General features: G+C 41.3%; 1 protein-coding gene across 1 annotated transcript in view; it reads right to left on the reverse strand.

Moving 5' to 3' along the window:
• The window catches only part of WWC3 (WWC family member 3), a 270635-nt gene that overhangs the window by 14187 nt on the left and 229648 nt on the right, over window positions 1-26800 (reverse strand). The window contains exons 11-17 of the mRNA XM_073616354.1: window positions 20947-21512; window positions 13755-13872; window positions 10569-10643; window positions 8556-8642; window positions 5210-5402; window positions 2428-2586; window positions 1092-1243 (exon numbers count right to left, since the gene is read on the reverse strand). Of these exons, the coding sequence (XP_073472455.1) occupies window positions 1092-1243; window positions 2428-2586; window positions 5210-5402; window positions 8556-8642; window positions 10569-10643; window positions 13755-13872; window positions 20947-21512 (1350 nt within the window). The remainder of the gene's footprint in view (window positions 1-1091; window positions 1244-2427; window positions 2587-5209; window positions 5403-8555; window positions 8643-10568; window positions 10644-13754; window positions 13873-20946; window positions 21513-26800) is intronic.

Below are 26800 nucleotides of genomic sequence, written 5' to 3' on the forward strand. Positions count from 1 at the left end.
CAATAGAGTAGGAAACAGGTATACCAGGATTTCGAGGACATAGATAGTCCTGGGAAGGGACACTACTAAATGCAGTAACTCCAGAAAATGGGTGAGGGGTAGCGGATAAAGATGCTAGACACAAGAGCTTCGCTTGTTAGCTACAAGAGCTGCCTAGAGCTTCACAGATGTGCTCTAGCCACTCCATTAAATGAGAGCCTACCCCAGAGATAATGGAATCCACTTTATGGGAATCAACCCATTCTGACACAGCTTGACATATTTAAGGATTTTCCAATATAGGACAAAAGACCACATTTTAAAATGGAGTTCCACCCATTTAAAAGTCAGCCCGAAGCCTTACTCCTCTCCCCCTCCTCTCTGCGGCACTGCCTTTGTAACTGTGGTCGGCCAGCTGTGGCTTCACAGCCGGGCACGCACTCTGCATGCGCGAGCCGCACTGCGCCTTGTGAATGGCTGGGCAATCTTCTGGGACCTGTGACGTGTCCCAGAAGATTGCACGGGGGGGGGGGGTGAACTTCCTTCCGGCACTGTGGCACCAGGAGAGGAAGTGGGAGCTGGGTGCCTGTCAAAACTGGGTACCCGTTGTCCCCCCCCCCCCCCCCAAAAAATAACATGCCAAATGTGGCATGTCAGGCGGTCACCAGTACTTAAAGCAGAAGTTACATTTTAAGGGTGGAACTCCGCTTTAAGAGGGAGTTCAACTGAGTGACATCCTAAACCGCCCTATTAGTGACTTAGCTGACCCAAAAGCCCCATTACTGGCCTTTATAAACCTGCTGTCCATAGTTCTAAAGTCATGCAGTACATTATGGTTAAAAAAAAACACCTTCCCTTGGCTGTAAATTTCAAACCCACAGGATCTGCCACAAACCAACGGAGGTGGCAAAGTCAAACCTCACCCTATTGCCCACATCTCTGAATTTACTGAGTACAGTTTACACTAAAGTTAAAGTATACGTTGTATTTGCATTTTTTTCAACATATGTCCAGATTTAATTGCCCTGGTTTACTACAAGTCTTTTTAAAACTCGTCACTTTAAGTTAGATATTCATTCCTTTCTTTAGCCTTCCTAAGATGTCACATGTACCTCTCTGAGGTTGCCTCCACTTGGTCTTCTTTGCATTCCATCTCTAGCATCTCTTCCTCTGTGTATTCCAGCTTCACTTTCTCCACCTCTAGTTCACGCTCCACTGCTTCTAGCTGAGCTGTTGTTCGAGCTAATAACACTGACACAGCATCCTAAACAATGTGGCAAATTCAAAAAGTTAACTTAGCAAACATATTTCTATAATCATATTTTTATATAAGCGCATATAAAAACTGTAACTTGAACTGACCTTGTACTGATCTCAAATCAAACCAATAAAACCTTAAAGTATATCCAAGCCCAAGAAAAAAAAAAGAATAAACTGCAGCTTACCAGTGCTTAGATCGAAAGCGGAAATAGTTTGCTGTTTATAGGGCAGTTACCTACCTTCCAACTTTTTACTATAGTAACCAAGGTATAATAAAGGAAAACTGTGCTTTGTGTATTTGTTCTGCTATAAAAAAAACCTTTTCTAACTGTGATGGAAGGTTTGTGCTTGTGTCAGGGTTGCCATTATTCATTGCGAGTTAGCATAGCACAGATCTAGCCCTTGTGTTCCTCTGGAGTAATGTGTTTCTCCATTGTGAAACTGCTGTAGAATGTCAGCAATATACTGGCCCCAAAAAGGCTGAATAAGAAACCTAAAGCAGTCACAACGTCTAAGGATTAGTAAGCTGCAATATTAAATTTATGTTCTTGGCTTTAGATGCACATTTATGGTTTAAACAAATCTCTGATCTCACTGCTGTACTTAGCAAAGAGAGAATTTAATTTGCTTTCTCTTGCTTCTGGGACACTAAGATTTACTAAAATTGAGGAGTGCAGTCTGTACCTCTGCTTAGAAACCAATCAGCTTCCCTTTTTTTTTTTTTCTGTCAAAGCTTAATTAAAGAAGCTGAAGTTAGAAGCTGATTGGCTACTATGCACATCTGCACCAGATTTTGCACTCTCCAGTTTTAGTAAATCAACCCCTAACTGAGAGCCTGTAGGAGTTCTATAGTGAGCTTTGACCTGGATATTAAAATCTTGTCTCTGCAGCCACAGATTATTAATAACTGAGTAAAGAGTTCTTCACTTCATGAGATGAAGAAATGTTTAGGTATGGGGAAAAGTGAAAAAGAACATGATACTCCAGACAAAGTAGCCTTGCAGGGACAACATTTGGGTGTGGGAAACTGCATGATGCCATTACACACTTTCACACCGCGGCAGGTCTTTCTTTGCTCCTAAAACAAAGGTCTTATTGGTATTATATATAATGGGTTCTCAGGTACTATTTACTGTGATGTACCAACACAGTGGAAGATGCAGCTCTCAGAGAAACTACAGTACTCACTGTTTTTGTTTGGTTAGTGATTTCAGACGCTCGAATATAACCACGGCCGTTACCACTAGCTTTCTGTGGCTCGGCGCTACTGTAGATCTCGACAGGATACCACTGAAGATGCATCTCTTTCGCACCTTCATAGCCAGCCAAGCTGATCTGAGAAATTCCCTGTGATGATAAGAAATTCTGTTACTGCTTGAACCCTTTAGAAAGATTATATCTATACCTAACCCCAGACTAATACACATCACAAAAATGACATTAAGATGGTTGTAAACCTCACACATGATATATGACCAAAGCATATCCTTCTATAGTGTGTACTTGTCTCCATTAAAAGCACTAAGTGTCACTGTTGTCTGCCGCTTCATTCCTCTGCTATCAGCTTGAATCACTTCTGATAAGATTTTCTGACACCAAGAGAAAAAGGACCTCCAGCTGGTTGACAGCCTCAGCTCTGTTCCTTTTATCAGAGTGAAGGGGGTGTGAATCTTCACTCCAATCAATTCTCAGAGCTCTCCTCACTGAGCTCTGCATAGTGTAACTTCAGCTCTCCCCCCTTTTTTTCTGGACTCTCAGACAAGCTTATAAATGCAGCACTTTGAACAGATGTAGTAGGGAAGAGATAGATAAAACTTATGTAGGAAGATTTGTTTCATCTCTGTGTGTCACCTGAGGATAGTCTCTTCACTGGATGGGTAAGGGTTTACAACCACTTTAAAGAATAACTGAAATTTAAATGGTAAATATTTAAATTGTTTCCTATGGTAGAGCCGCGTCAAAACCCTCCCACTTTAAAATGCTGAAGAGGAGAGGTATAGGTATATAGTATAGAAAACAGGGAAGAAATTTGGAATACCCTGGGGTTGATTTACTAAAGGCAAATCCACTATGCAATCGCTGTATATCTGAGGGGGACATGCAAGGAAATGAAAAAACACGATTTTTGTTTGCACATGATTTTGATGATAGAAATCAGCAGAGCTTCCCATCATTTCAGATCTTCCCCTCTGATCTACATCAACTGCACTTCCAAGTGCACTAGCAGTGCACAGTATATTTGCCATTAGTAAATCAACCTCCCTATCTCTTTTTTTTTTAAATATTAAAAATCATCTCATAGCTGACATCAAAAAATTAAAACCTTCTGCTGTTCTCACTCATACATTATCGAAATTCAACTCTATATGACATCCATAGGTGAATATACATATATCTAGCATCTGAATTTGCTCCCTCTTTAAACAAATATTCCTATAAGAAGATCCAGACAGCCGCACATCCTGAGAATCACCTTTATTCTTAAATATAATAAAACAGCAACACGACCATTAAGCAGTGGGAGCTGGGCAAAGGGCTAACATGTTCCATGCTTTACCAGCGCTTAGTCATAGCCTATTATGATTAAGTGCTGGTAAGGCATGAAACAAGTTAGCCCCCTTGCCCAGCTCCCTCTGCTTGGTGCTCATGTTGCTGTTTTATCATATTTAAGAATAAAGGTGATTTTCAGGATGTGTGGCATTCCAGATCTTCCTTTAATGTTATCAGTGGAGAGCTGAGCCGGCACTCCTACTCTGGATTGGCATCCCTGGTGTTACTTCACCTGCAGCAGTGTCTTTGCACTAATCAAACATACTGGTTCAACTGAAGATTTTACCTTAAAGTGTTTGTAACCTTAAAAAAAAACTCACTGCCAGCCCCTCTCTTTTATCCAGCCATAACACACTGTGTAAGTGTTTGTTGAAAACTATGCCTTTAAATACCTTTTTTTCAGATCTCTTCTGGCCCGGGCGCTCTCCTACTCTGATCTATGGGCTACAGTGGGAGGGATCGAGATCTCCCTATGATGCCAGCCGGGGAGGTCATGTGACTGATGTGCTGGCTGCTCAGCCCCTCCCACTGTAGCCCTTAGATGGGGGAGGAGAGCGGCAGGGAGTCATGTGACTGACCTGAAGAGATCTGAAAAAAGATATTTAGAAGCTTAGTTTTCAACAAAGTGTGTTATGGCTGGATAACAGAGAGGGGCTGGCAGTGATTTTTTTTACAGTTTACTTTGCTACCAATAGCAAAGTAAACACACACACACAGGAGCTGACAGGCAGGAAAGGGAGGGTCGGGGGGAGAGGAAAGCAGTGGATGATGGAGGCAAGTAAACTGATTATAGTAATCAGGGCTCAGCAGCCATGATTACCATGGTCAGCACACCAAGGGGGACACAAGATCAGGTAGGTTTTTTACAGCTTACAGAGGGACAGGTTAGACAGCACAAGCACTGTGCTGCCTAACCTGCTATAAGGGAACAGGATCATACCCTCATACCTCACCTTTAACTTTCTGCCTCCCATTTCCTCCTTTTTTTTTCATTTCCTTCTCCTTCTGTAGATGTCAAAGAAATATATTTGTACTTATTGTTTAGATCCTTGCTCACATTAACCCAGGGATATGAAATGAATCTTTAATTAAATCCAGGCGTTTTAATTATTTCAAATTCTATAAATCTACTATTGACCTCCATTAGGTTTCTAGTTATTCACTTGTTTACCATTGTTAAAAGTATTCCACCTCCTGAGGAAACAGACATTACTTATACTTGATTATTAATTGACGGTATGCTACCCCTTTTCATACAAAATTGAAATAATTATATTACAACAAAAAAACATGGAAGACCTTAGTTATCAAAGTGTCTAAGGTAAGAACAGTTTGTGTGTTGTCACAGAGGAATATCACGTATTATTTTTTTGGTTTACCCTATGGGTATGAATGTATTTTAAAGGCAGTGTTCACTTACCAGTAGCTCCTCCTGCTTGTCAGGGAGCACAGAACATATGTACAGCTGTAAGGAGCTCAGATTCAGTTCACTGGCTTGCATGGGAATTTGGAAAATTTCATTAAACATCAGTGGCATTTGAAACTCCAGAGCTTTTGAACAGTAAGTGCTTGGTGTAGTGGATTCAAGGGAGGGCAGGTAGACCCTAATGTGACTGAAATATATGTAGAAAAGTACATTGTTAAATATATATAGTATTATGATACAGTATATTGTTATTATTACAATACAAAATTAATCACTTTAAAACCAGGCCTATTCTGACAATTCTCACATATATGTAAGAATCAGCATTTTTTCTTGCTGGAAAATTACCTAGAACCCCCAAACATTATATATATATATTTCTTTAGCAGAGCCCCTGGAGAATAAAATGGTGGGTGTTGCAATCTTTTACACCACGTGATATTTGTGCAGTGGTTTTTCAAACGCAATTTTTTGGGAAAAAATATATTTTAATGAATATTAGTGCATACAAACACAATATAATACCCAATTTTTGGTAAAATGTAAAAGACGATGTTACGCCAAGTAAATAGATATCAAACATGTCAAGCTTTGAAGCTGCACACACCTGTGGAACAGCGACAAATTACGGTACATAAAATTATCTGTAGGCGACTCTTTAAACGCCTTTGCAGGTTACCACTTTAGATTTATAAAGGAGGTCTTGTGCTAGAATTATTGCTCTCGATCTCACATTCACAGCGATACCTCACATGTGGTGACTGTTTATGTATATGTGTGGGACCGATGCGTGCGTTGCCTTTACGCCCGAGCATGAGGGGACAGAGGCACTTTACATTTTTTTTCTTTTATTCTATTATTTAATTTAATTTTTAAAAATATTTTTACAATGTCTCTTTAAATGTTCTTTTTTATCAACTTTATTGATATCACAAGGGATGAACTATATCCCTTTGTGATAACATATTCATAGGCAGTGACAGGTGCTCTTTCCTTCTGGGTCTTAGACCCCAGATCTCTCCTCTGCCCTTAAATTCATCAGATTAACCCGACCAACCATCATATTGACCAAGATCAGTTTGACCTGATGCTTTCCCAAGCCAAGAAATACTCCTCGCTTCCACTTTCTTAGACCATAGAGAGATGATCAGGGACATTCCAGTCCTCAGTCATCTCTATGGTCAGTTGGTAGAAGCCCCATCAGGGAGTCTGGGAAGGCAGGGCGGGAGGGGGACCCTCTTCCGCTGCCTGTAAAAGCGACCCAGTTACTAATTAGCCACTTGGATAGCTTTTACAAAAAAGAACTTTGCTGTCTGAAAAAAAAAAAGATTTTTGGATGATGCCTGTAGCTGCTGGCATCATCTCGGTATATCCACTTCAACCCTGAGATGTACCGGCACGTCGCTGGGGCTAAAGTCATTAATGTAGCACCAACAATTACAATACAAAACAAGAAGGAGGGAGGGCCCTGCTCATGATAGCTTACAATCTACAATCTGATATAAAAGGTAATAACTGAGGGGATGAGTTGATTGAGAACATTTCATTTTTTTTGGAGAAGAGGTGTATAGGCTTTCATGAAGAGATGAGTTTTCGGGGGTTTTCTAAAGGTGAACAGAGTACGGGATAAACAAAGAAATTAGGATAGGGAGTTCCAGAGGATAGAAGAGGGTCCTGGAGGTGAAAATTGGAGGAGGTGTAGAGAGAGAAAGAAATCAGAAGGTCTTGGGGGAGTGAAGAGGTCAGTTTGGATGATATTTTGGTACTTAATTGGTGATGTAGCTTGAGGCAGAGTTGTGGATGGACAAAAATTATGAAAACTCACATCTCTAACATTAGGAAATAATGGCACCCATGTACAACTGCAAAAGGCAGGACATTTTTGTGCGGTACAGGAAAACGTGCTATTTTGCACGTTACCTCACTGCACCTGGTGTGAAGAAGCCCTAAAATGTAGTTTAGTGAGAGGCAGAGTTCAGTGATTTGGATTGTAACTCTTCTCCTTCCAAATTCACCCCTTCTAGCACAAATCCCCCTTCCTAGCAGCCTCCCCCAATTCCCCCGTCTAGCACAAATCCCCCCTCCTAGAACAACCCCCCCACAAATTCCTTCTCCTAGCACAACCCCCCCTCCGCCCAAATCACCCCTCCAAATCACCCCTCCTAGCACAAACCTCCCTGCTCCCAAATCCCCACTCCTAGCACAAACCCCGCTCCAACCCCTCTCCTAGCACATCCCTCACAAATCCCGGTCCAATGTCCCCCTCCTAGCACAACCTCTCCCCCCATCAAAGTCTTACTCCTAGCACAAACCCCCACCCTAAATCCCCCCTCCTAACACAGCCTGCACAGCTCTTCCCTCTTCCTGCAGCTATGTGAACAGCTGTGTGAACTATTGGCAGCAAATCAGAAAGCCGTAGTGCCTCCCTCCTAGGACAAATCCCCCACCAAATCCCCCCTCCTAGCACAACCCCCCTGCTCCCAAATCCCCACTCCTAGCACAAACCCTGCTCCAACCCCTCTCCTAGCACATCCCCCTCAAATTCTCCCTTCTAGCACAACCCCCCCCCCCAAACCCCTCCCAGCACAAATCTCCCACCAATGTCCCCCTCCTAGCACAACCTCCCCCCCCCTTCAAAGTCCTGCTCATAGCACAAACCCCCACTCTAAATCCCCCCTCCTAACACAGCCTGCACAGCTCTTTCCTCTTCATGCAGCTATGTGAACAGCTGTGTGAACTATTGGCAGCAAAGCAGAAAGCTATAGTGCCTCCCTCCTAGCACAACCCCCACCCCCCCAAAATCCTTCCTGCAGCTATGTGAACTTTTCTACTTTGCCGGCAATAGTTCACATAGCTTTTAACATAGTTTACAAAGCAGTGCATATAGCTGCAGGAAGGAGGAGGAGGAGGATAGAGACGTGGGCTGTGCCCTCTCTCTCTCCCCTCACAGAGTCGTAGTGCATGGGAGTTAACGCAAAGTAGCGCTCAGACTGGGATGTGGCTATGGCACCCCTGAGGACTTTTTGCGGCACCCTGTTTGAAAAACCCTGCACTAGATGCATATGAAGTATTTTCACATTAGCTAGCCCAGGGAATATATAAGATATAGGACTTCTGAAATTACACCCACAATGGCATCAAACCTACCCACTGTCACTAGTTCTCAACCCACTGTATTGTGAGAGAAATATCACATCTAAGAAAGGCTACTAGCAAAGTTCTGGAAAGAATAAATAAAGTATATAAGTCAACTATGGAAGCAAATTTACACCTTCATAAAATCTAGGAACCTATTCTTCTTTGTAAGAGTACATTTTTGTAAAAAATTCTTTATGCTTACATTTTGCATCCTTGCTTGAGAGTGAGCCCATTAAAATGTTTAAGTTGCAAAACATGTACAAAAAGACATTCACTTCCACAATCATATCTGAAATAAAACACATATTGTAAAAAAAAACACCCATATACAAAAAACAGGATTAATAGGTAATATATTCAGACAAACAGAATTAAGATGGAGCAATAGTTTGACATATACTAAATGTACAATATGTGAAATTCACCATCACAGTGCTTAGTGTGTTCTTCCACTTTTGCATCCAATCTGGGATAACACCTACTTTATATTTGTTATGAGATCCCATTCACATAGCATAACCTAAAAAAGATATTTAAACATTTCTGCTTACCATTTCATTTGAAAATCCTACCTACCTTTCCTCTTTAATGTAATGTTACAGTGACAGTAGTCTCTGTTTTTGTTTTACTAAAATAAAAAAATAAGTTTCTACTTAACTATTCTGTGCAAGTATATTGTACATAGCGGCCCCTTTTCCTCCTCTTTCTTTGTCCCCTACCAGCATTGCCTGCTCCTACTCTTGAATGAGTGCCACCTAACTAAGCACATGCTAAAGGGGGCACTCATGGGGGGCCTGCTCCCAAGCCAGGTTGTGTGCAAACATAAACTCACACAGCGCAGCTTGGCCACACCCCCACGCCCACCTCACAGGATTTGAGCCAATGGCTTCCACTGCTTCCTGTGAGATTCCATCTGGTACTGTGTTGACAGATCTCATTATCAGCTGTAAACTCCCCTCCAGCACACAGCAGGTGACTGACAGCCTCAGCTTTGCTCATTTTCCTATGAGACAGTGCAGAGAGGTGTTTGTCCATTATCCCCACTCAGGTCTCAGATTACACTCAGATTCCTGCTCCATGCTGTGCAGTTAGTGAATGATGTCAAAACCCTTGCACCCTGCCTTCTGACACTGAAAAATAGCAGTTGATCTATGTACTTTGAAGGGCTTTAGAGGAGAGATGACTGCAGATACTACTTTTGTAGGAGGATTTGTTTCATCTCAGTGTATCACCTGAGGGTTGTTACTTCAGTGGGTATCTGTTCAGGTTTACAAACACCTTAATACACTTTCCCTCAGTTTAACCCTCTAATTGCAGAATCAGAATATCTTGCAGTCCTATGTACTAAGGGGTGTTCAAAAAGTTTCCACACTTTTTTCTATTTAACAGAGTTTAAAAAAAGTGCCAAAACTTTTTGAAGAACCCTCCTATAAACCTGCTCCAAAGAAACAACCAGAAAGCTAAGAAATATTTTGAAACTATTTTTAGGCATGCTATGTAAATTGGAACACGTAGCAAACATACAGTGGCCGTTTCTCAAATTCAACTGCAAAAGTGGATTTAGAGTTTAAAGAAGAACATCATGTGCACTCCCACCATAGTCTTAGCTCTCTAATTTAAGTACCTCATTTAATGATTTATTCCTAATGTGGTAAACATTTCTAATGATCTGAGCCTGGTCCCGGAATCCTCCTCTCTCCAATGCTTTGGCAGTTGCAAATTCTCTGGCTTCATCAAGATCAATACCCTGTATTGGACCTGAGGACGCCAAAGGACAGCCCACTGCCAAAGTGAAGGGGAGTAGAGGAGAGCACCAGCTGTTGAGGGGAGTAAAGGATCAAGAAAGGAAGTGAAAATGCTTCTGCAGCCCCCTAGATCTAAACCAGCATTTAACTCTTGCCGTGTTGGGCAGCCCTACTGCCAGGGAGCATTTTTCCACCCTGAAGAAGGGCTTTGCTTTGACTCTAGGTTCTTTGCACAGGGGCAGAAGAGGGAAAATCAACCAATTACAGATTTGCAGAAATCACAAACAGTATATAAACTGTGAGTAATAAGTGCAGATTTTTCCTTATCTGCTTTTGTCTTTACATTTTCTAGTTTGCTACACCAATACTTTGTTGAAGTCCAGAGCTAGTAGGCTAGACTCGCTGTATGCATCTCAAGACTTCACCTTTAATGTTGTTTTTGGTTTACCCTAACCAGGCAAGTCACTTACACTACTCCAACATGAACTTGGGGTTCCACCCTTTTTTCAGGCTCTTTACAGACAGAATCTTCAACATTCTCATTCCTGCAAAAAGAAAAAATGAGATCATTGCATTTTTACTTTTTTACTGTCAGGATAAAAAAAAGTGTCCTGTTTTCATTAGATACTTTAAAGTAGACCTGAACTCAAAACGTGAAGATTTGATCAGTTTATACAGTGCCTTTATAGGTTTTTTTCCTTCTGCTGGATAAACTGTGGGTATAGGATTTTGTATACAGAAATTTTCTATCTATTTATTTTTTGTGTTGATTGTACTAGATGGAATTTTTCAACCTAACTATGTAACAACAGTTAGGTCCAAATACAGTATCTCACAAAGTGAGTACACCCCTCACATTTTTGTAAATATTTTATTATATCTTGTCATGTGACAACACTGAAGAAATAACACTTTGCTACAAGAGGAGTGACATCACAGACACAGAAACCTGCTGTATACACCTTGACCACTGAGTGATCGAGTTCCCTGGTCGTTTTTGCTGTACCAAGCCATCCTATCTATCAAGTTGTTCTGAGTTGGTGGTATATACTCCCTGGATAAAGGCCCTTGCTGGGTATTAGCCACAGGCTTATAACAGCTTGCCTTCCAGTAAGCACGCACTTTATGTTTTGGTGGTGCACGGATTCATGGTGGTGGTTTGAAGATAACACACAAGGTCATTGATGTTTTTCAATTTATGGACTATTATTTATTTATCTATCAGTTTTACACTTTGGTGTGTTGCAATCAATTTGGATATACATATTTATTTATATACATATTTATAATTTTGTAAATTCCTCCAAGATGACCACTGCCTTGGTAAAGAAGCTGAGGGTAAAAGGTGATCGACTGGCCAAGCATGTCTCCAGACCTAAACCCTATTGAGCATCTGTGGGGCATCCTCAAAAGGAAAGTGGAGGGGCGCAAGGTCTCTAACATCCACCAGCTCTGTGATGTCGTCATGGAGGAGTGGAAGAGGACTCCAGTGGCAAACTGTGAAGCTCTGGTGAACTCCATGCCCAAAGGGGTTAAGGCAGTGCTGGAAAATAATGGTGGCCACACAAAATATTGACACTTTGGGCCCAATTTGGACATTTTCACTTAGGGGTGTACTCACTTTTGTTGCCAGTGGTTTAGACATTAATGGCTGTGTGTTGAGTTATTTTGAGGGGACAGCAAATTTACACTGTTATTACAAGCTGTACACTCACTACTTTACATTACAGCAAAGTGTCATTTCTTCAGTGTTGTCACATGAAAATATATAATAAAATATTTACAAAATTGTGAGGGGTGTACTCACTTTTGTGAGATACTATATATTTGGACACAGGCACAATTTTCATACTTTTGGTTCTGTATGCCACCAGAATAAAATTAAAACAAAACAATCCAAATTAATTTGAAGGGCAGACTTTCAGCTCTAATTGAAGGGGTTGAATATAAATATCAAGTACAAATTTTACGAACTGCAAATCTTTTTTATACACAGTCCCTCTATTTTCAGGGGCTCAAATGTAATTGGACAAATGAATATAATCATAAATAAAATGTTTATTTTTAATATTTTGTTGAAAATCCTTTACTGGCAATGACTGCCTGACGTCTGGAACCCATAGACATTACCAAAGACTGCGTTTCCTCCTTTCTGATGCTTTACCAGGCTATAACTGCAGCTGTCTTCAGTTGTTCTTTGTTTGTGGGTCTTTCTGCCTCAAGTTTTGCCTTCAGCAAGTGAAATGCGTGCTCAATTGGGTTGAGATCAGGTGATTGACTCGGCCATTGCAGAATATTCCACTTTTCCTTCAAATGCTCCTAGGTTGGTTTTGCAGTGTGTTTTGGATCATTGTCCATCTGTACTGTGAAGCGCCATCCAATCAACTTTGCTGCATTTGGCTGAATCTGGGCTGACAGTATATCTCTAAACAATACATAATTCTTAAGAACTGTAATTCCTAAACCCTTCCTCCGATTTGGATGTGCATACCCTCAAATTAAACCTGAGAGTGTGCACTTTCAGCCCATATCCTCTATATAACTATAGCTTCGATATGTGTTGGTAAATACCTGAAAAAATCTAAAATTGTGCCTGTGTCCAAATATATATGGACTTAATTGTATTTAGCAGCGATTAGACAACTGACAACAAAAAAAAAAAAAAGTGGGGCATTAGCATGTGTTTAGAACAAGAAGAATTCATTGCAGAATTACAGTTAAAATACAGAGGTTCTGTATGCAGGGCCGGTGTGGTATGCAATGCCGTCTGTCAGTTAAGACTGGATGGACTGGTGAGAAAAGCAGCAGGGCAAAGAGCTGGGACCCGCTGAACATGAAGGAGACTGGCGTCTCCGGCTAACACAACCGCCTGCTTGCTCCTGGTTCACTGACAGAGCCCGTTGTGTTAGCCGGAGACGCTGCCGGTCTCCATCACGTTCGGTGGGTGCCAGTTCTGTGCCCTGCTGCTTTTCTCACCAGTCCATCCAGTCTTAACTGACAGACGGTCTTTACAGACAGCCGGCCTTGCATACCACACCAGCCCCACATACAGAACCTCGGAATTTTAACTGTAAATGATTCTGCAATAAATTCTTCTTGTTCTAAACACATGCTGACCTGTCGCCCTTCAATTCTCTTCATATGTCTTTGAGGGATTCTCAGACCCTGTTTGAGGAGCTGTCAGTGACTGCTGGTGTTGATCATCCCTGAATTGAATATCAGTTCACTTAAGCCATGCTGTTTTAATTCATCAGATTATGAACTTTATGGACTTTTTGATGATCTTATGCATCTGCTATCTGCATGTCAGTGAAGCACTGATCAACTTGCTATTTTTTAGCTTGTGGTTTTAAGTGTGTTTCCTTCCTGTTAGTGGGGCATTATACATACAATATATAATTATTTGCATGGCAAGCCTTTTCTTTCTTTTTCTTTTCACAAGTTTTTCTCCTGTTCAACCATTTAAACTGTTAAAAATAAATTCTTAAGTTCAGCACCCTGCAAAATTCACCTGATTGTAGCTTTGTAAACACCTTAGAAAACAGTTTGGCAAATTCATTAAAAAAAACAACAATGAAGGAAGCTGTCAATGTCTTTATAAATAGGAACCCAATGTCTTCATAATTTCACTTTGGACTCATGAACATAGACGATACCTTTTACTTAAGGCTTCAAAAACACCACTGTCACTTGCAAGAGAGTCATCTGATAAACCAGCAGAGACTCCTTTGGTTCTCTCTAGTTTTATTGCACAGTCTTCATGGATTGTAATGCCTGTAATAAAAAGTGACAGAAGGTAAGCTGCAAAAAGAGTCATTTTTTTTGTTTTTACATCAACAGTAGGAAATTACTTTTATACTGTTCCTCCTTAATTGGAAAAAATATACATGTATTGCCAGCAATATACCTTGACAATAACAGTCTTTGGTTCAGAGGATTCTGGTGCAGGAGAGGTGAGTACTCAAAAAAAGAGATTAAAGTATATCTTTATCTATGTCCAGGGCTTTTTTTCTCAGAGAATAGGTGCAGGAACTTCCCCTCTCTGACCAACTCTCTGCCCCAACCATGTCCAAACTCCACCCCAACCACACCCAAACCCCGCCCCAGCCACACCTACAGCGGAGCCAAAAAATTGCAATGAGTTAAGGCTTAGAACTGCGTATCACATAAGGTGAATCCCCCCAAAATCCCCCCCAGCTCTCTCATCACAAATCTCCCCCAGCGCCCCTCTCATCACAAATCCCCCAGCTCTCCTCTCATCACAAATCCCCCCAGCTCTCCTCTCATCACAAATCCCCCCAGCTCTCCTCTCATCACAAATTCCCCCAGCTCTCCTCTCATCACAAATTCCCCCAGCTCTCCTCTCATCACAAATCCCCCCAGCTCTCCTCTCATCACAAATCCCCCAGCTCTCCTCTCATCACAAATCCCCCAGATCTCCTCCTATCACAAATCCCCCCAGCTCTCCTCTCATCACAACCCCCCCCAGCTCTCCTCTTATCACAAATCCCCCCCACCTCTCCTCTTATCACAAATCCCCCCAGCTCCCCACTCTGTACAAATCCCCCCAGCTTTCCTCTCTGCTGACCCCACCCCCACCCCCACGCATACATACATTCCCAGGTTTCCTCTCTGCACAAATTCCCCCAAGCTCTCCTCTGTGTACAATGCTCTCCCCTCTGCTAAACACACACAAACTTTCCCTCTCTGCACATACCCCCCCTCCCCCACACACTTTTACAGTGCACTCCTCTCTGAATGAACTGAGTCTCTGCAAAGCTTTTCCATGTTTTCATTCACAGTGACAGATCCCTCACCACCTTCTGCTGCCACAGCTCTCTGATGTATGTACAGGCTTTTTTTCCCAGCAAAGTACAGTGGATCGGAGAGCTCCCCCTACTGTAGCACAGAGCTGAGGAGGTGTTTCAGGGTTCCTCGGCTCTGTGCTACAAAGTCTGAGTAGCGGCGGCAAGCAGGCAGGGATGGAAGCTTCCTCCCAAATCACTGCAACAGCTGAAGGTTGGGACCTGAAGCACTCACCAGGGCATGAGGACAGCAGCCTCGAGTGTGCTGTGCAGAAAACTTCCTCTACTGGCTTCAGGAATAAATGACAGGTTGGCGAGGGCTGCCAAAGGTTCCGGAACGCAGTTGCGGCGTGTTCTGGCTGAAAAAAAGCCCTGTCTATATCTAAATATCTATAGCTAAAACTTTTTTTGTCTTGCTTGTCATGTTTGTATTGCTGCTGTGTGCCCACTAGGGAAATAGTCTCTCTCTTTTTATCCTGGCAAAAAAGAAGGGGAAGAGGAACAGGAAATCCTCCAATGGGGACACTTATTCTGGTGACAACTGTCTAAGAAGAGATTTACCTTACTTTGGCAAGGTTTCCTCTCTCTTGTGTCTTCAGGATAGGAAGTCATGGAAAATCTCCAGAATAGAACAAAGATGGCAACACTGACAAGGGTTTAAACCATTCCCTACTCCATTCTCATCTGTTTGCCTTGAGTCTCGCCACCACAAAAGCATTTTCACCCCACTGTTCACCTTCTGCTCCATCCACCTTTCATACCAGTTACCATCCATCCATCAGTTACCACCACAATGATTTTCTGCGATATGGTTCCCACCATCTACTCTGCAAGAGCAAAATGAATGTATAATGGAACACCTCATGCTTTATACATTTTATCCAAGCATGGAAACAAGCACTGGATGTGTAATTTATAGAATTTAAAGCAGTATTAAACCCAATAGCAAACATTTATTATATTTGCAGCTTACCAATTCTTAGATGTGGTATCTGCAAAAATTTTTTTTTTTTTGGTTTTCTTTCTTTTATTTTCATCTGGTGATCTGGCCAGTAAGTCTGTTGTATTTCAACAGAACAAGTTGTCCCTCGGATTTAGCAGCTAGAGCAGGGGTGTCAAACTAAATTTCATTGTGGGCTGCATCAGCATTATGATTGCCCTCAAAAGGGCTGGTTGTATCTGTAAGATTAGATGTCCAGTGCATCCCCTCCCCTTATATTAGATGTCAAGAGCCACCCCACCATCAGAAGTTGAGTCCCCCACTCTCCCTTACATCACAGTGCACCTCTCTTTTCTTATGCTGCTGCTGGGAAGAAGCTGGATGCATTGCTTGAAAGCAGAAAGTAAGGGGCTGGAGCTCTCCTGCAGCTGCTGAGAGGTGCAAGGGCCACATGAAATGGCCTGGAGCGCCGGGTTCGGCCCGCGGGCCTTGTGTTTGACACTTGTGAGCTAGAGGGTTGAGACAAACCATTTACCACTAACAGGGGTGCTCACAATGATCAGTTTTTATTTGTATTAAAAAAAATCAATAAAACTGTTGCTGTGTCTGCTTTTTAAAGCGATAGTAAACCGCAGTAAAAAATTCCCTGCATCACATACTAGCACATTATGAGAGACTTACCTCAAAACGATGCCTTCCAGTGCTGTACTGTCACCGCTGAGAGGGCTTCCATCTTCCCCTGGTCTTCTTTCCGTGTTCGTGGGCTTCAGCTATATGAGTGGCCGGGGGCGCGATGATGTCACTGCTGCACATGCATGCGGAAGCCGCTTTTTATGGCACGGTCTCTGAAGGTCCGGCACTGTATGCTTCATGCACTCTGAATATCTCCTAAACAGTGCAAGTTTAGGAGATATTCACAGTACCTACAGGTAAGCCTTATTATAGACTTACCTGTAAGTATAAGTGATATAAAAGAGTTTACAACCACTTTGGGTATTAGCTGGAGTCTGGCTTCAATGTGTTAGATTATTTAAATCTGCTAGTACATCTAACACTCCCTTCCCCCCAGACTGACAATGCTGCTGTCCAAAGGTGTCTCTGTTGCTCCTCCATCCAGAGCAGGCCACTCTAATACAGAAGGAGTTTTACTGACAGATCACCAGGTGAAAACAGAGGGAAAAATTCTAAACAAAGGAAACTAATGCAGCCACATCTAAAGATTAGTAAGCTGCAATATATTACATCTTTGAGGTTTAATAACTGCTTTGATTCAAATATTTTGTTGTGAAATTAAGCAACAAACACTACAGGGTACAACTCCCTTATTTCTTTTTTCCACACAACTAAAGAATTTCTCCCACTGAGCCATATAACATAAATATAAAACAACTATAAGTTAACAAATGGGTTGCAATGACGCTATACCATATATAGCTCACCCAACAAATTCAATTTTCTTTTGACAAATATAGTATTTTCTACTCTCAACCACTAGGTGGCAGCATACTTCCTTCAAATCATATTATCTCCCTAAATAAATTTGGGCATGTTAAACAGTATAACTGCAATTATGCACATAATATAAAAAGATGAATAAAATATTATGTTTCACTAACTGATAAGGCGTATATATATACAGAAAAGAAAACAGATGCATAAACATAGGATTTGACTGTATTAACAATGAAGCGTTGATGGAATGCAGCACTGCTGCACTCTCCACACTAAATTTACATAACAGGAATAGGCTGATAGGCTGTGCAGATAAAATAACAATAGCACTACTGTCACATACTGTAAATAGCACTGTATCCAGTGCAGTAATTAATTGTTTCACTGGAGTTCCTAGATATATCCAGATCTTTTAGCAGTATTTTTTCCCATGTCAGCTATTCAAAGGTTATTACTCTAGTCTAGCGAGTTAAAAGTCAGCACAGGTTTTATTTACCTAGGCTCTGGCACTACCCCAAAAATAGGTGATAACAGACTTAAATGATGTATGGGCAACATCCCCCATCTCTCTAAATGAGCACTTAAAGAGGAAGTAAAGTCTTCCCCTTTAATTGTACCTACAGGCAAGCCTATAATAAGGCTTACCTGTAGGTACTCTAAATATCTTCTAAACTTGCACCATTTAGGAGATATTTACTATCTACGCCGCCGCCACCATCATTGGCGCACGCGCACTGAAGCGGCACGCTCGTGCCGTTTCTGCAGGGCCTGTGCCGTGACTGGCATGTCATCGCGGCTCCAGTCAATCACAGCGCTGGACCCCGCGAATCCGGAAGTAACTCCGGGAAAGATGTCGGCCCTGTCAGCGGTGTGTCGATGCCGATTCAGGGCATCGCACTAAGTTAAGTATTTCATAATGAGCTAGTATGCGATGCATACTAGTTCATTATGCCTTTGTCTTGCAGGGGTTTTTTTTGGAGGTTTACAATCTCTTTAACCACTTCAGTCCCGGACAATTTTGGCTGGTCAAAGACCAGAGTGTTTTTTGCGTTTCGGCACTGCGTTGCTTTAACTGACAATTGCGCGGTCATGCGAACTGGCTCCCAAACAAAACTGACGTCCTTTTTTCCCCACAAATAGAGCTTTCTTTTGGTGGTATTTGATCACCTCTGCGGTTTTATTTTTTGAGCTATAAACAAAAAAAGAGTGACAATTTTGAAAAAAACGCAATATGTTTTACTTTTTGCTATAATAAATATCCCCAAAAATATATAAAAAAACATTTTCTTCCCTCAGTTTAGGCCGATACATATTCTTCTACATATTTTTGGGGAAGAAAAAAATCGCAATAAGCGTTTATTGACTGGTTTGCGCAAAAGTTATAATGTCTACAAAATAGGGGATAGTTTTATGGCATTTTTATTAATATATATTTTTTTTTTACTAGTAATGGCGCCGATTTTCGATTTTTATCGTGACTGCGACATTATGGCGGACAGATCGGACACTTTTGGTGCTATTTTGGGACAATTCACATTTATACAACGATCAGTGCGATTAAAAATGCACTGATTACTGTGTAAATGTGACTGGTAGTGAAGGGGTTAACCACTAGGGGGCGCTGCAGGGGTTAAGTGTGTCCTAGGGAGTGATTTTAACTGTGGGGGGGATGGGCTACGTGTGACATGACACTGATCACAGCTCCCAATCACAAGGAGCGATGATCAGTGTCCCATCACTAGGAAGAATGGGGAAATGCTTGTTTACATCAGCATTTCCCCGTTCTTCCTCTCCGCTAGACGATCGTGGGTATCCCCATGGACATCGAGTCCACGGGACCCGCGATCACACTCACGGAGCTCACAGCAGGCGCCCACAATTCTGCGTCTGAAGGGCAACGTACAGGTATGTTAATATTTTATTTTATTTATTATTTATTTATTTCAGGTACTTATATAGCGCCGTCAATTTACGCAGCGCTTTTACATATACATTGTCCATTCACATCAGTCCCTACACTCTCAAGGAGCTTACAATCTAAGGTCCCTAACTCACATTCATACATACTAGGGCCAATTTAGACAGGATACAATTAACCTACCAGCATGTCTTTGGAGTGAAATGCCTGTACTTGCCCTTCTGCCGACGTATATCGGTGTGAGCCGGTTGGCAGGGTAGTTAATATTGCACCAATACTTTCCTTATGAACTTCTTGTCCAAAGGAAATATGCGTCTATTATGTTATACTGTATATGATATAGAACATAAGTCTGTGCATTCAAAATATTGCTAAAGCAGAACTAGAACGAGATTTGTGGTCAGGATGCCAACAAAACCAGGCATTTCCTTAGTGTTTTCTATTGCAGAGCTGAAGTTAAAGTGGTTGTAAACCCCCCGACCTATTTTGTACATATAGTAATATAATAAGGCTTACCTATATGTACTGAAAATATCTCCTAAACGTGCGCCGTTTAGAAGATATTTCACATACACTACGCCGATGATGTAATTGATGCATGAGCAGTGAAGAAACGGCCCTCTGTGCTGTTTCTTCTCCAGCGTGTTGCGTGACTGGCGGCTCCTGCGTGAATGCATGGGAGTGGCGTCACGCAGATCTGGCCAGTCACAGAGCTGGAGTCCGCGGCCCTGGAAGGAAGACGGGCGAAGATGGATGCTTCCACCGGTGGGGACATCACGGGCTTCCTTTGCAGGTAAGTGCCACATAATGCCATGCATACTAGCCCATTATGCTTTTACTTTGCAGGGGAATAAAGAGGAAGTAAAACCCATCAGGGTTCACCTCATTACCTCTTTAAGTAAAACATTTGATCACTGATACACATATGCATTGTGTTGCACTCATATTTGATAAATGATTGGATTGATAAAGGTTAACTTGAGGATACAAAAAGTAAGTATGACATTGGTTGTATTGTATCCATCTTTGTATCCATCCAAATTGCGTCCCATTGACTTCAATGCAAAAACAACCCCTATTGACTGCAATGCAAAATCACGTCCCATTGACTACAATGCAAAATCGTGTCCCAGTGACTGCAATGCAAAATGGCATCCCATTAACTTCAATGCAAAATCCGTCCCATTGACTTCAATGCAAAATCCTGTCCCATTGACTTCAATGCAAAATCCTGTCCCATTGACGTCAATGCAAAATCCTATCCCATTGACTTCACTGCAAAATCATGTCCCATTGACTTCAATCCAATAACACCCCCTAATGACTGCCATGTAAAAAAGGGGCTTCTTAACTTCAATGCAAAATAGAGTGTGTTTCCAGAACAGGTAATGAAGGGAAATGACAGGGGCATTACCATTCTCTACTCTAACCAAAACAATACAAAGTTTTGGCATTAGATACACTTTAAGCTGCTACACTGCTACTAGTGTTGAGTAAATGGTTACTTGTTGGGAGAACGTCTCCTACCTCCTGGGTGGATGGTCATTTGTTGACTTGTTTTATCTCTGTAGGCAACTACTGGAAATCACAGATTCCAGTTTCCTAGCCTACGACAGTCCTGTTGTCACTTCCTGTTTTAATTAGCTGTAGACCAAGCAAGGCCATCCCTTTTTCCTGCTGCATTCTCCAAGAACAAATAAATATAATACTTGTGACATTAACTAAAGTCATACCTGCACCTATCTGAAGACTTGGAAACGGAGCTTCACTTTCTATTAGACTTTTACTTTCTGAGTGACAGCTTTGAATGTGAGAAGATTGTCCCTGGGTCTCTTCATCCACCAAACAAGAACTATGCCCTCTTAGAATTTCCAAAGCCCCCATTATTTCCTCCAGACCTTCTGACATTTGGACAAGTGGAGAATCACGAGAAGCAGACAGGAAAGGAGTGTCCAGTGGGGAACTTGGGGGGGACAGTGAAGACAATGAAGATCGTGATGACAGCGAAGCTAATGACTGAGGGGTATCCATTGACATTTTCTGTTTACTGAGGTTGGGGAGCCCAGATGTTTCAGAATATTGACCATCTCTGCAAAGAGTATCTAATGGAACTATATCAAAGCGCATAGGCTGAGAAAATTCAGAGAGCAGTTCAGGCTTTTCATAATGTGGAAGGCCATAAATGTCTGTAAAGCTTATGGAGCTCAGAGACCCTCGACTTGATGCCAAAGATCCTCGACTTGATGCCAATGAGCCACGACTGCTACCAGATGACATAGTAAGGGTGCTAGCAGATAAGCTAAAACATAAAGAGAAACAAAAACTTGTTAAAAGAACAGTCTTGTGCAAAAACCTATGAAATAGTTCCATCAGGCTTACAACAAAACAAATAATTTTTTTTTTTTAATTTCAGTCGAATCATTTCCCAAAGGAAGTTCTCTGTAGGAACTACTGTAGATGAATTATAAAATTATAAAATAGGTATCCCCACCCAGATCATGCCTTCCTTCTGTGGACAACTTGATGGGAAAACTGAAAAACCCACAAAAAAATTAAGTTTTGCAATTATGCATGTGTGCACTATGTTTATCTTGCAATTTCAAGGTTTGCATAAAAATAATAAACATTGGTTTTGCTTTAATGGAAATGCCTAGTAGTTTTGTATATATTTTCTTTATTTTTATGGTCAACACTAAAACAAGTAAAAAGTAAGATCCACTTAATATATGAAGGCCAGGGCATGACTTGTGCTACTTTTTGCTCTCCCAAGTTGAGGTACGATGTAGAGCGGAATTCAGGTCCATACACAAAATACAGTACCTCTAAAAAATACAGGGCTGTATTATTTAGTGAAGTTCGGCTTTAGTAGCACAACTCAGAAAACTAACTTAACTGTAATGAAATTAAATTGACTTTCAGGCTCTGTTACTCTAGTTCCCGATTTTGACTCTTGGTTTGTTTAAAGAAAAATTCTAGGTATCACATTTTTACATAGTTACATTGGTAGAGCTTGGACTAATGTAATTATGCATATACTATATCTCTGCAATCCCTCTAAAACAGGGGTCTCCATACTTTGGAATAAAGGGCCAGTTTATTGTCCTTCAGGCATTAGGGGGGCCGGACTGTGGCCAGTGGGAATAGAAAATGGCCGTGTCAATGGGAGTAAACAATGCCCCATCATCAGTTTTAGTGGGAGGAATAGTGTCTCATTGTTGGTATGAGTGGGAGGAATAATACCCCATCTGTTGGTGTCAGGTGGAGGAAATTTGTCCAAAGGGCAAGGTAAAGGCAAGTAAAGGGCTGCATCTTGCCCCGGGCCACAGTTTAGGGACCACTGCTCTAGAAGATGGAAATCACTGTGGTAGACACCACTACTCAAGTGATCTCCACTAGCTTCCTGATCCTGTGCCAAGGGGAGAGCATGACATCACCGCCCCTCTTTCTACCTTGTCCAACCAGAGAATGCTTTGCAATCATTGAGATAATGCACAGCATTCTCTGAATGGTGCCTGCGCTGAGTGGCTGTGTTCACAATGCAGCAGGGAAGCCACTCAGCTACCCAGAAACTAGTGATGATCACTGGAGTAGCACTGGAGTAGAAGTGTCTACTACAGTGATTTCCAGCTTCCAGACGGATTCCGTAGGTATGGTATATGCACAGTTACACTGGTCCAAGTTGAACCAATGTCACTATGTAACAAAATGCTAGCTAAAACCCAAGCCTTGGAGTAGTTGCATTCATTTTTATAATAGACTTTTTTTCCTTTATTTTTACTTGGTAATCCTGAGATTAATGCAGTTTCTGTCCTAGGATGTATCTATAGAGGGAGCCATTGTTGTCACTCAAGCATGATTATAAATAGGGATGCACCAATACCATTTTATATACAATGAGAGTGAGTACCGATACTTTTTTTGTACTCGGCGATATCAATTACCGATAACTACCGCAACTGTTTTGTTTACATTTCAGCCGTCAGCAATGGTATACAGCAGGGATATGCAATTAGCGGACCTCTAGCTGTTGCAAAACTACAAGTCCCATCATGCCTCTGGGTGTTATGCTTGTGGCTGTCAGAGTCTTGCTATGCCTCATGGGACTTGTAGTTCTGCAACAGCTGGAGGTCCACTAATTGCATATCCCTGGTATACAACATTGAAAATTTATTTACAAATTAAATACATATATATATTTTTTTTTTGCGCTTTTTTAAATGTGAAACGTGTATGTATAAAGCGGAGTTCCAGTCCCCCAATTCATTTTATTTTTTTAAATAATCTGCTGTAATTAGGTCCAATTCCAATGCAACATTTAGATAACAATATTAATGTTGTCCTTTTATTTAATGTTTAAATTGTTTAAAACTAAACTGATCTCGGAAGCAGGCAGGGTCTATCTCTGTTGTGGGCATCCAAAGCCCTCTTGTATTAATTTTCGAGATTCGGAGCAGCTGGCTAACAAGCATGCACCTTTTGATCTCGCGCCTGCGCAGTAATGCCACTGTGCAGTACTCTTTCATCCTGACACGTTGCAATAGCAATGGCTGCGTCAACGTAAGTTCCCACCCCATTGCTATAACAATCTGTTAATCAAACAAAATCCTGGAAGGTAATCGCTCAAGATTTCGGTATTAGGAGATTCCCATGGACTGCTAGGATAGATGAGGCTGATAACCCAGGAGTCCATGAAAATCGACTCGTTATACCATCACCTAGGTGGCCAGAGCCAGAAGTGCTCCATACAATAAGGAAAAAAAGGTATTTAAAAAAAATACCTATTTGCCATTTTAAATAGAAATGAGAATGGGCCTTGGATTGATTAAAAGTAAAAAAAACCTCAGAAATTCACTTTAAAGGTGTAAAAATATTAATGAACAAAGCAAACAAAAAAGTTTTAATTATTAATAGTTTATAAAATAGAAGAGAACAAAAAAAAATCATCAGGAAACTAATAAGTAAATGGAGAAGGAGAATAAGAAGTTAATTAAGGCTGATTAAAGTAAAATAAGGGTTAATAATGGGTTAATACAGAGGAACATTTAATAAAAAATAAAATATTAATTTGTTGCTTTAAACTGACTTCATCTGCAAATCGAAGTTCATCCGTTTGATCTGTAGATGAAGACACAAAGATACAAAAAGAAACAATGTTTCTTTTTACCTTTCTGTTTCAGCAGCTGAGCAATGTTGTTGATAAACATTGCCGATGTTCTGTGAAATTAGCCAACTCGTCAGAAACTCCAAGCACGTCACTTCCGGTTTCTTTAAACCATCAGTAATTGGAGATTTTGATGAACTGCTGTTTGAACACAACACCGGCAACCAAATACAGTCTGGTACAGGAAGATTTAGCTGTTTTGACAGCACAGCGGCTAACAAGGACAAAGTTGCCGCCGCCTCGGAGGCAGCCATTTTTTTGGCTGGTATCGGTGCGGAGAAACAATCTCTGCTTATAATATCGTGCATCGGACTGTATTCGGTTGCCGGTGTTGTGTCCAAACTCTATCAAAATCTCCAATTACTGATGGTTTAACCACTTCAGTCCCGGAAGGATTTACCCCCTTCCTGACCAGAGCACTTTTTGTGATTCGGCACTGCGTCACTTTAACTGACAATTGCGCGGTCATGCGACGTGGCTCCAAAACAAAATTGACATCCTTTTTTCCCCACAAATAGAGCTTTCTTTTGGTGGTATTTGATCATCTCTGCAAATTTTATTTTTTGCGCTATAAACAAAAAAATAGCGACAATTTTGAAAAAAATGCATTATTTTTTACATTTTGCTATAATAAATATCCCAAAAAAATATACAAAAAAACTTTTTTTTCCTCAGTTTAGGCCGATACGTATTCTTCTACATATTTTTGGTAAAAAAAAACGCAATAAGCGTTTATTGATTTGTTTGCGCAAAAGTTATAGCGTTTACAAAATAGGGGATAGTTTTATGGCATTTTTATTAATATTTATTTTTTTTACTAGTAATGGCAGCGATCAGCGATTTTTATTGTGACTGCAACGTTATGGCGGACATGTCGGACATTTTTGACACATTTTTGGGACCATTGTCATTTATACAGCAATCAGTGCTATAAAAATGTATTGATTCCTGTATAAATGACACTGTCAGTGAAGGGGTTAACCACTAGGGGGCAGGGAGGGGTTAAATCAGTACTGGGAGTGATTACTAACTGTAGGGGGGGATGGGCTAGCTGTGACAAGTCACTGATCTCTGCTCCCCTGACAGGGAGCAGAGATCCAGTGACACTGTCACTAGGCAGAATGGGGAGATGCTGTTTACATCAGCATCTCCCCGTTCGTCCTCTCTGTGAGGCGATCGTGGGTATCCCCATGGCGATCAAGTCCGCGGGACCCGCGACCCGACTCACGGAGCTCACGGCAGGCGCGCGCCGCCGCGCGTGCACACAGCGGCAAATTCGACGGGTACATTACTTTGCGCAGCTGTGCCATTCTGCCTACGTAAATGTACAGGAGCCGGTCGGGAACCGGTTAAAGAAACAGGAAGTTAATTAGTTGGAGTTTCTGACAAGTTGACGATTTTGACAGATCACCGGGCTGCTTTTTTCTTTTGACAGCTCCAATCACCGAGACTTGGTTTACAGTTCAGCTGTCAACAGGGGAACCCGACTTACAGCTGAATGAATCATCGGCTGTTAAGGACACGGCAGCCGCTCTTAGCAGTCGATAATTGCCGGCTTTTTTTTTTTTTTACATTTCAGCTGTCAGTGGGGGAATCCCGCTGACAGCTGAAAGACCCAAGCCTGAAAGGTATTGTTTTCAGGTATCGTAGCATTTGCACAAGTACTGATACTCGTGCAAATGCTTAGTATCGGCACCGTTACCAGTATCAGTGCAACCCTAATTATAAATATGGCCTCCTTTTTGTCTTCATTACATACAGAATAGGTCATTTACAAAAAGAAGGTAAGATTATTTGGATTTAATGTGGTATTAAACTCCAAACCAAAAATGTACTTTATTGCAGCTTACCAATCATTAGATGTGGTGGGTACATTTGGATGCATTTGTTTTTGCTTTTGTGATCCTGCCAGTAATACACCCCCTGTATTAAAGTGCCCCCAACTCTGGATGAAGGATCTCAGGTGGCACCTTTGGACAGCAGCATTGTAAGTCTGGGTGGGGGTGGGGGTTTTAGAAGTACTAGCAGATTTAGGTACACTAATAAACTGAAGCTGAACTCCAGGTAGCACTTTATAATCAGTTACAACAAAACTTTTTTTTCCTTTTGGGATAAAGGTTTTAAATAAATAAAAGCTGATCATTGTAAGCACACTGTTAGTGGTAAATGGTTTGTCTCATCCCTGTAAATGCAAGAGAGCTTTTCTGTTAAAAAACAACAGACCTACTGGCTGGATCACCAAATAAAAATAGAAAAAAGCCTAAAAAAAAAAAAAAACTAATGCAGCCATCACATCTAATAATTGGTAAGCTGCGATATAATAAATGTGTTCTTTGGGGTTTAATGCTGCTTTACGTTCAGCTTACAAGAAGTGACACTGCATTTCTAGCTAGATCAACAGGTATTTCCTGAACTTGCTGAAAATA

The sequence above is a fragment of the Aquarana catesbeiana genome, linkage group LG02 (assembly GCF_042186555.1).
Source record: "Aquarana catesbeiana isolate 2022-GZ linkage group LG02, ASM4218655v1, whole genome shotgun sequence".
Taxonomy (NCBI): domain Eukaryota; kingdom Metazoa; phylum Chordata; class Amphibia; order Anura; family Ranidae; genus Aquarana; species Aquarana catesbeiana.